This window comes from Delphinus delphis, chromosome 1 (assembly GCF_949987515.2).
Source record: "Delphinus delphis chromosome 1, mDelDel1.2, whole genome shotgun sequence".
NCBI classification, from domain to species: domain Eukaryota; kingdom Metazoa; phylum Chordata; class Mammalia; order Artiodactyla; family Delphinidae; genus Delphinus; species Delphinus delphis.
This window is the reverse complement of record NC_082683.1, coordinates 43,795,142-43,809,301: the sequence shown is the minus strand read 5'-3', so window position 1 is coordinate 43,809,301 and position 14,160 is coordinate 43,795,142. Positions and strand designations below refer to the sequence as shown.

Below are 14,160 nucleotides of genomic sequence, written 5' to 3'. Positions count from 1 at the left end.
CCCCCAGCCTCCCTCAAACCATTACAAAGAGGCAAATCTATGTATTACTATAGGAAGAATAGCATTCATGATAAACTACTGAGTGAAAAACAGCAAGCTATAGGATAGTATGCACAGAATGAGCCCATTTTGTCTAAAAACATTATCCTATTCACATAGAGTATATACTAACTATAGCATGTATACAGAAAAGTATCTGGAAGTATAGTTATAGTTATCAACTTATGGACAGTGCTTGCCTATGGGGAATAGGAGTGGGAGCAAACTTTCACTTTCTATATCGCTTGACAAACACCCTCAATTATAATTCTGTAGCATTTTTTATACTAATACAAATGCTTTTCAGTTGCTTTTTTAAAAGTGTTAGAATCAGGACATAGGTGAACAATTTTTCAAAATTCCATCTTGAACTTAATCCTTATACAGAAAAATAGCTGGAAAACTATTCTTTTTAATTACATACGGTTTTTACTGCAGACATGATACATGGCCCATAGTGCCCAGAGCTGAACTTCTGGTCGAGAGATGTTGCCAAGGAGTGGGAAAAATGCCTTGAAGGATCTAAATAAGTACAAAGAAGATGTTTCTTCAGAACTCAAGCTAACATCAGGGATATAATAATAATTTTCAACATTTTCCCCCCAGGGTCAATTCCTCACCAAGACAGATGTACTGCTGAGCATATAATCAGAACCAGCATTTAAGAAATTATACTCTGTGTGAGACATTATACATTCAATATCTGATTCCACCCTCAATCTTGCACACTGCCAGCCTCATTTTACAGATGACAAAAACTGAGTCTCAGAGATTTTCTAAAAGTGATTTTCCCAATATCACAAAGAAACAGGATTTGAACACATGCTATTTTATTCTAATATTTTATCACTGTACCATGGCCTCTACATAGTGAGTAGACTGAGGACAAGCTTTAAGAAAAGCACTATACCATCATGAAATTACCTGTAGGTCACCAATGCTGTCATCTTACAACTTGAACTTGGCCAATTCTGGATGGTTGTATACTGTACAAAAAGACATATCAAGATTCTGGTATTGTTTCATGTCATTTATAATTACATATATATGAAACAACATAAGTTTTCAAAATATGGGACTGATTACGCAAATTTAGGATACCTAACCTGCCAACTATCAATTAGATAAGCATTATATATGTAGAATATAAACAAAGTCATGTGGAAAACAATGCAATAAAAAGGGGCTCCTGTTTAATGATGGAAGATTGAGCATGCACCCACTCCTCCCTTAAATCCCACGAACAGAATGATACAAACGGTTTAAAAGAAGACAAATACACATAGAAGAAAGCAGAAGAAAAATGGTAACTAATTTAATAGATCTAGCATGGGGAAGGTTAAAAAAACAAACCATTTTGAACAGAACACCCAAGAGACTTAAATATTTGGCAAAAGTATTACTTCAGGAAGTGAGATTAGAGGTGGGGTTGAAAATAGGAGGATTGGTTGAAAGTACCAAAGAATCAAGACTTCAAGATCTCCTCTACCACCCCTTACAAAAATTTCTGGACTGGGCAATCCCATGAACAGCTGAGGTTGGGAGTACTACGCTAAAAATGAGGGGCTAAAGTGAAAAATCTAAATACTAAATGCTGAGTCTCCTTTACCCCCCAACTTTCTTCCTCTAGTGGGTGTTTAGCCTGTTGGAAGCCGACCTTATAATCTTCAATCAGAAGAATAGAAATTAAGGAAGGGAGGGATGGGACTTCCCTGGTGGTGCAGTGGTTAAGAATCCACCTGCCAATGCAGGGGACACAGGTTTAAGCCCTGGTCCGGGAAGATCCCACATGCCGCAGAGCAACTAAGCCCGTGCACCACAACTACTGAGCCTGCACTCTAGGGCCCACGAGCCACAACTACTGAGCCCGTGTGCTGCAACTACTGAAGCCCACATGCCTAGAGCCCGTGCTCCACAACAAGAGAAGCCACTGCAATGAGAAATCTGTGCACCACAACAAAGAGTAGTCCTGGCTCGCTGCAATTTGAGAAAGCCCATGTGCAGCAACAAAGACCCAATGCAGCCAAAAAAAAAAGGAAGAGAGGGAAGCAGGGAGAAAAAAGAGGAAAGAAAAAGGAGGGATGGAGGGGCGAGAGGGAGAGAAAGAAATTTCCCAGAATTGAAGGAAATGAGCTTCCAGAGCAGTAAGTAGCCAATGGAACAGATGAAAATGAACCCACATCAAGGCACATCACTGTGATTTCCAAACACTGAAGACAAAGGTCTTAAAGCTTCCAAAGAAAAATGGCACAGGACTTCTCAACAGTGATACAGAGAAATAAAAGACAATGGAGCAATGACTTAGAAATTGTGAAAATATTTCAAAACTTAACTTTTATACCTAGCCATTTGATCAACTAAATGTGAATGTAAAATAAAGGCCTTTTCAAACATAAAAGGTTTCAAATTTTCTTTTTCACATATCTCTTAGGAAGCTACTGGAGGATATGACGCAAGAGAATGAGGGAGTACACCAAAAAATAGGAAGGTATGCAATCCATGAAACAGGGAATCCAACACAGAGAGCAAAGAGGATCTCCAGAATGATAGTAAATGAATATCCTGGGATGACAGTGGTCTAACAGATATACAAAAAGCAAATCAGATGGAAAAAAAAACAGAAGGCTTGGGAAAGTAGTCTCCGAGAAGCTGAAGTAGACAGGATGTGCTTGAATGTACTGAAAGGAGATGTATACTTGGAGTATAGGAAAGGGTGTGCATTGGGACAAAGAGAAAAAGAATCTTCATTTTCCAAAGTGGGAAAATAAATTGATAATGTCTTTAACTACAAAGTCAAGAAATAACAACATGTGTTAGCGATATGGAAGTAAACACCAAAAGAAATAGCTTTAAAAAGAGCTGAGCGTGGGAAAGAGAATTAGAATAAGCCATATAAACGGTTTGCATGTATAACTTTTATAGAAGGAAAGTTACCAGAAGGAATGCAACAAAATGTTAATAGAGATTAGCTTTGGGTGGTTAAGGTGTGGGTGAGTTATAATGTTTTCTTTATATTTTTCTCTATCTTTCCCATTTTCTACAATGAACACATATTTCAAAAATTCTTATGATCTAGAAAAATAAGTTTTCTGCAAGAAGAGATGACTCTGGATTTTGTAAAGAGCAATGGTTCTCATACCAGATCCTGGAGGAGTGCTCTCCTCTGGAGGTCATGGGATATCCAGGGCTGTTTGTCAGATGTCAGGTGGGCTATGATGCCTGCAGCTAAATAGCTGACTTCCAATTCCTTACTATGCAGCAAGCTGCTGACATGCTTTACCACATCTTCAGTCATCAGCTTGGAAGAGAGTTCTCTGACTTCAGCTATGTTGTTCTATGGGTCAGATGGAGCAGAGAATATCAGGGACAGGAAAGGAGGGGAGAATCAGGAACTGGTTCCTCTCCCTCTCCTACTGCTCAGCTCATATACATACAAGAACACTTAGTCCCATCCTCCTCCCTCTGACTTAGCCTAACACCTACAATCCCACCCCCTTGATGATGAGGATGATCAGGAATAACAAATCATTGAGTAAGCACTTACTAAGTGCCAGGCACTGAGCTAGAGAGACTGAAATGTCTTTTTATCTGCCTTATCGCACTTAATCTTTAATAGTCCTACAAAGAAATGCGACACTCAGCAAGACTGACTTGTCAGGTTCACACTGCTAGTAACTGGTTGGACTAGAATACAAATCCAGGTCTGACTAAAAAACTTAACATTCCTGGGGGCCCACTATATGTTACATTAGCTTTAAGTTTAACAGTAACAATGAAAGGCAGGAAGTATTTTCGTTATGTACTGTATTAGTTTTCTATGTGTGTAACAAATTAACACAAACTTGGTGGCTTAAAACAACATACATTTTTCCTCTCCCACTTTCTGTGGGCCTCGCTTAGCTGGGTCTCACGAGCCTGCAATCAAAGGGCTGGCTGGGCTGCATTCTCATCTGGAGGCTTCAATGGGTGAGGTGTGGGTGGGGAGAATACTTCCAAGCTCACTCAAACCGTTGGCAGAATTCATTCCCCTGTGGCTGCAGGAAGGAGGGTTTCTTGCTGGAGGTCACCCTCAGCTCCCAGAAGCTGCCCATAGTTTTTTTTTTTTTGCTATGTGGGCTTCTCCCTTCTCCAACCACTCACTTCTCTAGAGTGTCTGCTAGGAAGAAGGATTTTATACATATTGTCATATAATCACAGGAGTGATATCCTATTATCTTTAGTTAGTTAGTTAGAAGCAAGGCACAGGTCCTGCCCAGACTCTAGGGAAGGAGATTACACAAAGACATGAACACCAAAAAAACTATAATCACTGGGGGTTGGTCACTTAGGGTCTGTCCACTACACAGATGAAAAAACAAAGGTTTAGAGGATAAACACACAGTCAAAGCGACCACAGCAGTTACTGCTCCTTCTAAAGCAGCTTTCAGAAAAGTATACCCTATAGACTTAGTATGTTGAGAAAGGCATAAGGCACTCTGCAGAAAACTGTACTGTTTTGAGACCCACCCTGCCCCCTTTTCCCAAGACTAGCTATACCCCTCTTGCTAACAGCATGACTTCAGCAGAAATTGCACTGTTTTTAGACCCCCTGCCCTTCTTCCCTGGGCCAGCTACACAATTAGTCAACAGCATGACCAGCATTGAGTCTATCAGATGGGCAGCCCCAAACAAGAAGAGACAAGATGATAGATAGGATCCTTAGCAAAACTGAAAGGGACACCTCAGTTGAGTCCCAAGTTCCTCTTTAATCTTGGCAGAGGCTTTTATATTAGCCTTTTCTTCCCAAGAGTCTATGGAATAAAATACTGAATGGGAGCTACAGGAGAATGTGGGTCTTCCTCATACAGAAAAAGGAAGGAAAAGGAACAACCTCCCTAACCCTCAGTATTCTGAGAGGCTCAAAAGGATAAAAAGAAGGATACTTAGCATTGTATAGATCTATGAGGCTTCAATCCACCCTTCTGGCCTTATCTCCCATTGTTTTTCTTCTTCCCACCTTCTCCCAAAATTCCAGATACTCTATATTACGGTGTCCCTCAAATGATTACATTTTCTCATTCTTTCTTAGCCCAAAATGACCTTTGTTCCTTACTTCTACTTTTCTGTACCTTCCAGGTTTCCAATACTAATCATGTATTCCTCTCTATGAAGCCTTTCACACCTGCTCTGTCCCAAGTCCTGTATGTGTTAGGGATACAAAGGGAAAGACACAGTCCCTGCTTTCAATGAGTTCATGATCTAGAATCAAAGGCTCCCACTGGACTTTGTGCCTCTTTTCCAGCACTTACCACAGTCAATCATGAATTAGAGAGGTATTTGCATACATGTCTGACACCACCTCCCAACATTATTAGTACTACCAGCTTGCTATGTTTCGTGTATCTGTGTCTTCCGAAGCACCAGCACAGCAAACTGCAGGGGCATACAGTAGTATGTCTTCGTTACTTTTTGTAAATCTTCACCTTTATCTTTAGGAAACAAAGAAATCTCTCAATAACAAATATGCTGATTGGGAGGTAGTATAAAAGTATAAACAAATATATTTCTAAAAACTTAATTCAATTGTTAAAGAGGAAGTAGGGTAAAGTGGCTACTATCAGAGGGTCTGGAGCCAGACTGCCTGAGTTTGAGTTCTGATTCTGCCTCTTACTATCTAGGTAACATAGGGTAAATGGCACTTCTGTGCCTCAGACTGAGTATCTATAAAATGTAGACAACGATGTATGGGAGAGTGCAGAACATAACGCAATTTCCCTATCCCTGTGTATATGCCCTTTAACAATGTGACTGCTCTTCCCATCAAGGGGTGGCCACCTCCTTTAATCTGGGCTTATCCGTAGGCCTAGGAAATACCTGGTCTTTGTCCCTAGTTCCTGACTCAGAGCTCTCAAATCCCTTGGAATTTCTGGAGTGATTGGAGCGAGCATCTTTGTTCTAATGAGGTGACTCTTGGTAGGCACCTAGATAGCTTCTGGATGGGGGCTGGATGCCAGAAAGACCAAACCTTGATTAGAAGCCTGGAACTTTCAACCCCATGCCCCCAACCTCAGCGGGAGAGGAGAGAGGCTAAAGATTGAATTAATAATCAATCATGCCTGTGTGATGAGACCCCCACCCCCACATAAATACCCCTAAATAATGGGGTTTGGAGAGTTTCTGGGTTGGTGAACACATCAAGGTGCTGGGAAGGTGGTGTATCCAGGGAGGGCATGGAAGCTCTGCACACATCCCTCCTTCCTTGCCCTACATATCTCTTCTATTTGACTGTTTCTGAGTTGTATCCTGTAATAAACTGAAAATAGCAAATAAAGTGCCTTCCCCAGTTCTGTGAGCCATTCTAGCAAATTATCAACCTGAGGAGGGGGTCGTGGAAACCCCCAATTTAAAGTCAGTCAGTCAGAAGTAGGGGTGGCCTGGGCTTAACAGTTGGCAACTAAAGCGGAGGCAGACTTGTGGGACTGAGCTTTTTAATTTGTGGGACCTGATGCTAACTCTGGATAGCTAGTGGCAGAAGTGAACTGAATCGAACTGTAGGACACCCAGTTGGTGTCAAACAAGTGGCAAAGTGGTTGTTGGAAAACACCCCGGGTCTCGTAATCTACTTTGACCTGTGAGACATTAGAAAATCTGATCTAAGCAGAGGTTTAAGAAGCACTTGTACAGTGCACTTGCCTTCTATTGCTGCCCAGAAACGGCCAAGTGAAGAAGCTCATGGAGACACAAGGCCCAGCTAACAACCTGTACCAACGGTCAGAGCTGAGAGTCAGGCCATCCTAGAGCATCTAGGTCTAGCTGAGCCACCAGATGACTGCACCGACATGAATAACTCCACAGAGACCAGCAGAAGAACTGTACAGCTTTGCTGAGTTCAAACTCTAGACCCACAGATTCATAAGTGAATAAAATGGATGCTGTTTTAAGCTGTAGTGTGTTTACAGCAATAGATGACTCATATATAATGGTATTTACTTTATAGGGATAGTGTGAAGATTAAACGAGTTAATGCACATAAACTGCTTACAAAAGTGCCTAGCACATAGTAGGTACTACATGAGCGTGAGCTTTCTATTTTTTTAAGTAATTAGAATTAACTCAAAACAATTCACCTTACCAAAAGACCAAGTACTTTGCTTTGTATTGTTGACTCTGAAAAAGTCTGTGAAAAGAATATACAGGTTACTTTATCATGAAGAAAAGAACTTTACAGGGACTTCCCTGGTGGTCCAGTGGGTGAGACTCCACACTCCCAGTGCAGGGGGCCCAGGTTCAATCCCTGGTCGGGGAACTAGATCCCGCATGCATGTCACAACTAAGAGTCTGCATGCCACAACTAAGAAGCCCTCATGCTGCAACTAAGAGTCTGCATGCTGCAACTAAGAAGTCCGCATGCCACAACTAAGACCAGGAGCAGCCAAAATAAATAAATTAAATAAATAAATAAATATTTTTAAAAAGGACTTTACACATAAACTCAATCCTGTCTTCCCACCTCCAAGACTTGGATGAAGATCGCCAATCCTTGATTTTCAATAACGTGCTTGCAGGCAGCTGGAGATTCATCTGTAAGATTCCAAAGTGCTTTCAAAGTAAACAAGAAGGTGACGTCATCTAAATTCTCAGTAGTCTTTTGTTTTACTATTGCTAGAAGTTCCTAAAAAACAAAGAGACAGGGAGTAAGATGCCCTAGTGACTGACTCAATTCCAGTATAAGGAAAGCAATGGTTAAGAAAAGCTTTAGAATCAAACCTCGGTTCTAAACCCAAGTCCTACCACTTAAAAGCCCTGTGACCCATTTTCTCTCTATAAAATGACTTACACCTATTTTTTAGGGTTTTTGTGAGGAAAAAATATTAAAGTTTATCACGCACTTAATCTAGTTCTTGGTGCTTGTTAATAAACCTCATAATCAAGTACATATCAGCTATTCCATTATTCACATATTGAGAATGTTTAGTCAACACCTTTTGGAAGTCAGGCACATATTCAGATAAGAGTGACAGATTAAAAAAAACAGTTTATCTCAACTAAATAAAATAATTTTTAGTTTTGGTAAATGCTCTGAAGGAAACACATAAAAGCCTAAGAATTTTCTTTAGAAAAGGTGGGAGAGGGAAGACTCCATACAAAGGTAATATGTAAAAGAGACCAAAAGAAAAAAAGGACAAGGCAGCTAAGCAAGGAATGAGGACATAAAAGGGGGCGGGGGGCAAATATTCCAGGCAAAAAAAAAAGTTTGCTGTTCTACACCACTGAGCAGGTCAGTATGGCTACAGGATAGCACTAGTTTGTAGTATAATATGTCCTAATAGCTTGAAGAAACCACTGACTTATTTAACAGAGATTCCAATATACCATTTCAAATCAGAATTTTTCTAGACAAAAGTTAAGCCAGTATTCATGATTTCTTTCAAACATACTAGACTGTCATGTGAAAGGAAAAAGACAGCCATTTCCACTTAACCAGCTAATGAAAAGATACATAAAGTATAACAACGCTAAACAAACCAGATTATGTCTGTTTTCAGGAGGAATGAGACCATCTCAAATATTTTACCCAATCAGGAGAGAACACATCAAGAGAATTCACGAAAATGAAGCTGTTAGAGCCAGAAGAAGAATATGAGTGCACACCACGCAGGTAGCAATCACCTAGACAGCCAACAGGGTGAGTGCACCAAGGGAGGGAGCAGAAAGTGAGGCTGACCGGGAAAGCAACGACAGCTGTGGTCAGGCCCATGGTTAGATGCTTTACACAGTTTATCTTAATAATACTCAAAATAACTGCAAAATATTACTCCCATGTCCAATGTCAGTCTTTCAGATAAAGAATCTGAGGCGCAGAGGAGATAAGTCAATTACCTAAGGGCTATGGCTAGTTAGTGGCTGAACCTAGTTTGTTTTAATCTGAAGCCTGAACTTTTTTTTTTTAATTTTTGAATTTTATTTTATTTATTTTTTTATACAGCAGGTTCTTATTGTCACCCATTTTATACACATCAGTGTATACATGTCAATCCCAATCGCCCAATTCATCACACCCCCACCCCAACCCCCCGCCGCTTTCCCCCCTTGGTGTCCATACGTTTGTTCTCTACCTCTGTGTCTCAATTTCTGACCTGCAAACCGGTTCTTCATCTGTGCCATTTTTCTAGGTTCCACATATATGCGTTAATATACGATATTTGTTTTTCTCTTTCTGACTTACTTCACTCTGTATGACAGTCTCTAGATCCATCCACGTTAAAGCCTGAACTTTTGGTACCACTACCTAAAATGGTTTCTCCAAGAACTACAGGGCTACACTTCCCTCCGTGTTATTTTAAGCACTTGCTCTCCATATCGATATCTCTCTCTCTCTACCTCTATCTATTACTGTTAGCATTCCCAGTAACTCAGTGTTCTTCCACCACATCATCTTGGCAAAACTGCTACCTTAGTTAAACCCTACTTCATGCCCCACCTCCAAAATCTGAATATTGAAAAAGACTGTGCTCGAGTCTCACTCTTAATATCTGCCTCAAAATTTCAAAAGGGCATTCAACTGTACTGGCAATCCTACTATATTTCTCAATGAATTCACTCCAAAGACTACTATTTCATAATTCTCACTCCCCAAACTTTAACTGCCATCTTCTTGTTCCTCTCATTTGATCAATTCATCTAAGTTTTCACTGGGAACCATAGCTATGCTTCCTAACAAAATCTAACAACCTGCTTGCCCTTGCATCAGTGTACTCTGCCTTCCATTCTGCTCCAACCTAAAGCCAGCATCTGGGGACTTTCCTGGTGGTCCAGTGGCTAAGACTCCACGCTCCCAATGCAGGGGGCCTGGGTTCGATCCCTGGTCAGGGAACTAGATCCTGCATACACGTCGCAACTAAGAAGTTCATGTGCCGCACAAAGATCCAGCGTGCCGCAACTAAGACCCTTTGTAGCCAAAATACACAAATAAATATTTTTTAAAAGCCCAATGACAAAAATTTCTCCTTTAAAAAAAAAAGAAAAGAATAAATTCAACAATATAAAATTTTTTTAAAAATTTACTGCGTACCAAATCATGCCATAAATAAAGTAAAAACAGACTAACAGCCAACTGGGGGAAAATTACATGCATCCTATAAACATAAAGGAATCCTATAAATTAGAAAAAAGCCAGCAGCCCTAAAGAAAAACTAAAGGCCATGAACAGACAATTCACAGAAATTATAAATGCCTCTTCCAAAAAAAGAAAAAGGCTCAAGCCTCACCTCAGAATAAGAGAAGTGCAAAATAAAACAATGATGTACATTTTTTCATAATCAATGTTAGCATAATCATAATGTAGACATTGATTTATTAAAACTTGTAATATAAATTTATTGGGGGTTGGGAAAGGAGGTAATTTGTATAGATGTATGTAGGAGAGCCAAATTCTTATTTACCATACCAGCAGAATCACAAGATAACATCTAAAACTGATCAATCTTTTTTTTTTAATTCGAGTATAGTTGCTTTACAGTTTTGTTAGTTTCTGCTGTACAACGAAGTGAATCAGCTATATGTATACATATATCCCCTCCCTCTTGGACCTCCCTCCCACGCCCCCCTCCCCGGCCATCCCACCCATCTAGGTCATCACAGAGCACCAAGCTGACAGCTCCCTGTGCTATACAGCAGGTTCCCACTAGCTATCTATTTTACACATGGTAGTGTATTTATGTCAATCCTAATCTCCCAATTCGTCCCACCCTCCCCGTCCCCTCATGTCCACATATCTGTTCTCTATGTCTGCGTCTCTATTCCTGCCCTGCATATAGGTCCATCTGTACCATTTTTCTAGATTCCACATGTATGCTTTAATATACGATATTTGTTTTTCTCTTTCTGACTTACTTCACTCTGTATGACAGACTGAAACCACAATTACAAGCATTTTATTTAGAGAGATGGAGAAGAAATAGCTATAGGAGTACAGAATAGTTTCTTCTGGGTAGCAGGTCTTACAGATTGTTCATTTTATAAGCTTTTTAAAATGATTTAATTTTGTAAACTATGTTCACAAATTACTTTTACTGAAAAAAAAAGTTATAAAAGTGACAATTAACCTACCTTAACTGCCATGAAGAGCTCTTCTTTAAGTTGCGCAGTTTGCTCAGGTGAGAGCTATAAACAAACAAAAAGCCGAAAGTGAAATGTTAGACCTCCATCAAAGCTCCACCAAGACTAGGGAGAGAGAAATTTTGCATTTAGCGATCACATACCTGCAGGGCTAGAATAGAGGTTATGCTCACTGCCATTGTTTGCATCTTGGGGTTTTCATGCTTACAGAGCCATCTCATAACAAATTTGGCAGCATCGAACCTAAAAAACAGTATTTTTCTCACAATAAAGTTTGTAAAACTACATGAGAAGTGAAGAAATCAGTTAGCCTCCCCAACAAATCTTCTTTAACAAAAATAGTCTTGGACTTGTAAAGCCTCCGCCATGAAAGCAAAGAGCATTTGGCAAAAAGAAGAGAAAATCAGAAGAGGAAAAGGAGAGCATGCAAAAAAGAACGTGAGTGGGAACTGCACAGCAGGCCAGTGGTTAGGACTATGCGTTTTCACTGCCAAGAGCCCAGGTTCGATCCCTTGTCAGGAACTAAGATCCCAAAAGCCACGAGGCATGGCGATAAAAAAAAGAATGTGAGCAAAATGCACAAGATTCAAAGATTGACAGACCTAAAAAAGACTTATTTTTAGCAGTTTCAACTATGATGGGTCCGGAAAAGGAAATAAGTTCCCAAGAGGTAGTAATTTATAATCTGAATCGCAGACAGTGCTAAAATGCCACAGCAAACAAATCACTTAGCTAGACAGAATTCATGGCCCTTTATTCACGGCTTTTACTCAGCTCCAACAGATGACTGCTATACAGGAATGAAGGCTAGTTGAAAAAGAGCTTCCAACTTGTCAAAAGAAAGTGAAAATACAGATTTTTTTTTTTTTTAATGAGGAAGACCACCTTCCCCCTACTGTACTTTTAAAAGTCAACTCTCATGTTAAGTACACACTTTAATTAGATTTGAGAATGGCTTAGCCTACAACCTTGCATGCATAAATCATGGGCTTTGTTCATATCAGGCTGTGGCTAATTTTCCTGTTGGCAGCAACTATTATTAATGGCAACGATTATTAATGTTTTGGAACTCATGAATCTGAGAGATTACAATGGCCTCAAGAGGAACCCCTCTGGAGTCTACAATGATGTTTTGTGTGTGTTTTTTTTTTTTTTAAAAAAGCATTATCAATAAAATAATAACAAAAAGAATGGTTAATATTTAGAACAGTCTGCACTCTTATGCTAGGCACTGTGATAAGTACCTTACAAACATCATATCTAATCCTCCTAAGAGTCACTATTTTAAAAATGAGGAAACTTACGCACAAAGATAATGAAAGGGCTAGGACTTGATTCGATGTTTTACTCTCTGGAGCCCATGTTCTTACCACCCACTGCCCTAAACTGGAATCACACTTTGGGAGACAACACTTGCAAGTATAGTACTTCCGAACACCTCTGTGGAAAAATCTCAACAGAACATTCTCCCCAAACACTTTATCCCAGCCTTAATCAGACCCTTGCTAGGCTAACAACCAAAAGCCAACAATGCTCAGAGTAACACTGGTCAACACCCCAAAATCAGATAATCCAATTTTATACTTGCCTGTCAAATGGAACATCCACAAGAATCCTGGAATTGGTTAAGGAGAGAAGGCAATTCTTCTGTAACTTAACGGAATAAAGAAAAGTAATTCTGAGCAAATGTATACTCATTCTAAATAAAGATTCTAATTAAACATTTGGAAGGTGCTACTAATAAGCTTTTCTTATTGAGAGCTCGTCGTGTACCTGGTCCTCTCCAAGTTCTTCATTTAATCTTACTATTAAACTCTGTAACATTCACCTTTGCCTAAAGAACAATCTTTCCCTTTTTTGGCAAAGAGGAAGTCTCCCTTCTCCCTGAACCCTAGAAGGATCTATGTGGAGAGTTGCCTGCCTGTGTGTCAGTCCAAATCAATTACCGGAAGTCTGGCCCATCTACTGAATGATAAATGCCTTTACCAGATCTCATAACTAATTCTGTGATAGAGCTTCTACTTTCTACCTATGATTGGTAGGGATTGAACTATGTCTTTAAAGATAGGAAAGAAAGAGAAAAGGCCTTCTAGGAAAGCTTTAGGAATAGAAAAATATAACAGCTCTTTGAAAGGCCATGAGTAGGCCAGTGACATGCACTGCCATGACAGCAGTGTATGAGGCAGGGATAGCAAACCTGAAATGCCAGCAGGAACTAGGCAGTAACATAAACAAGTGAAGAAAGCAGAGTACGAAACAATAGGGCAGTGGTAGGAATTATGGCAAACTGGAGAATTCATACCCTTCTATAGGGGCAGCTGTTACTCAGCTTCAACTGATGACTGCCATGCAGGAATTAAGACTGAATTGAGAAGGATCATCTAACTTTTCAAGAGAAAGTGGAAATACAGATTTTTTTTTAAACAAGGAAAGACCACCTTCCTTGTATTTTTAATAAATTGATTCCCATTTTAAGTACACACTTCAATTAGATTTGACAAATTTATAAAGATGTGTAACAATACCACCCACCACCACCACAAGCAACATAAAAAATATTTCCATCACCCCAAAGAGTTCCACTGTGCCCCCTTCCACTCAGTCCCAACCCTGAAAATTCCAGCCCCAGAAAATTATACTGTCGTTACAGATTAGCCTTTATTAAGATTTCACATAAGTAAAATCATATGGTATCTACTCTTTTGCGTCTGGCTTATTTTGCTCAGCATATAATGTTTTTGAGATTCATCCATGTTGTATATGTATCAGTACTTCATTCCTTTGTATCACCAAGTAGTATTTCCTTATATGAATGTATCACAATTTGTTTATCTACTCACCTGCCGCTGGACATTAAGTTTTCAGTTTGGGGGGGGATTAAGAATAAAGATATTATGAGCATTTGTGTATAAGTCGTTATATGGTTATATGATTTCATTTCTCTAGGAGTAAAATGACTACGTAGCATGAAAGAGGACTTTCATGTCTAACTTTCAAAGGAATTACCAGACTGTCGAACTGGTG

The 14,160-nt window shown here is 39.7% G+C and overlaps 1 protein-coding gene across 1 annotated transcript in view; it reads right to left on the bottom strand.

Annotated features, from left to right (window-relative positions):
- ZYG11A (zyg-11 family member A, cell cycle regulator) overlaps nucleotides 1-14,160 on the bottom strand; it is a 58,223-nt gene that overhangs the window by 4,049 nt on the left and 40,014 nt on the right. Inside the window, exons 6-13 of the mRNA XM_060005187.1 lie at nucleotides 12,725-12,789; nucleotides 11,280-11,379; nucleotides 11,128-11,181; nucleotides 7,529-7,690; nucleotides 7,151-7,195; nucleotides 3,179-3,373; nucleotides 964-1,025; nucleotides 464-561 (exon numbers count right to left, since the gene is read on the bottom strand). Coding sequence (XP_059861170.1) covers nucleotides 464-561; nucleotides 964-1,025; nucleotides 3,179-3,373; nucleotides 7,151-7,195; nucleotides 7,529-7,690; nucleotides 11,128-11,181; nucleotides 11,280-11,379; nucleotides 12,725-12,789 — 781 coding nt within the window. The remainder of the gene's footprint in view (nucleotides 1-463; nucleotides 562-963; nucleotides 1,026-3,178; nucleotides 3,374-7,150; nucleotides 7,196-7,528; nucleotides 7,691-11,127; nucleotides 11,182-11,279; nucleotides 11,380-12,724; nucleotides 12,790-14,160) is intronic.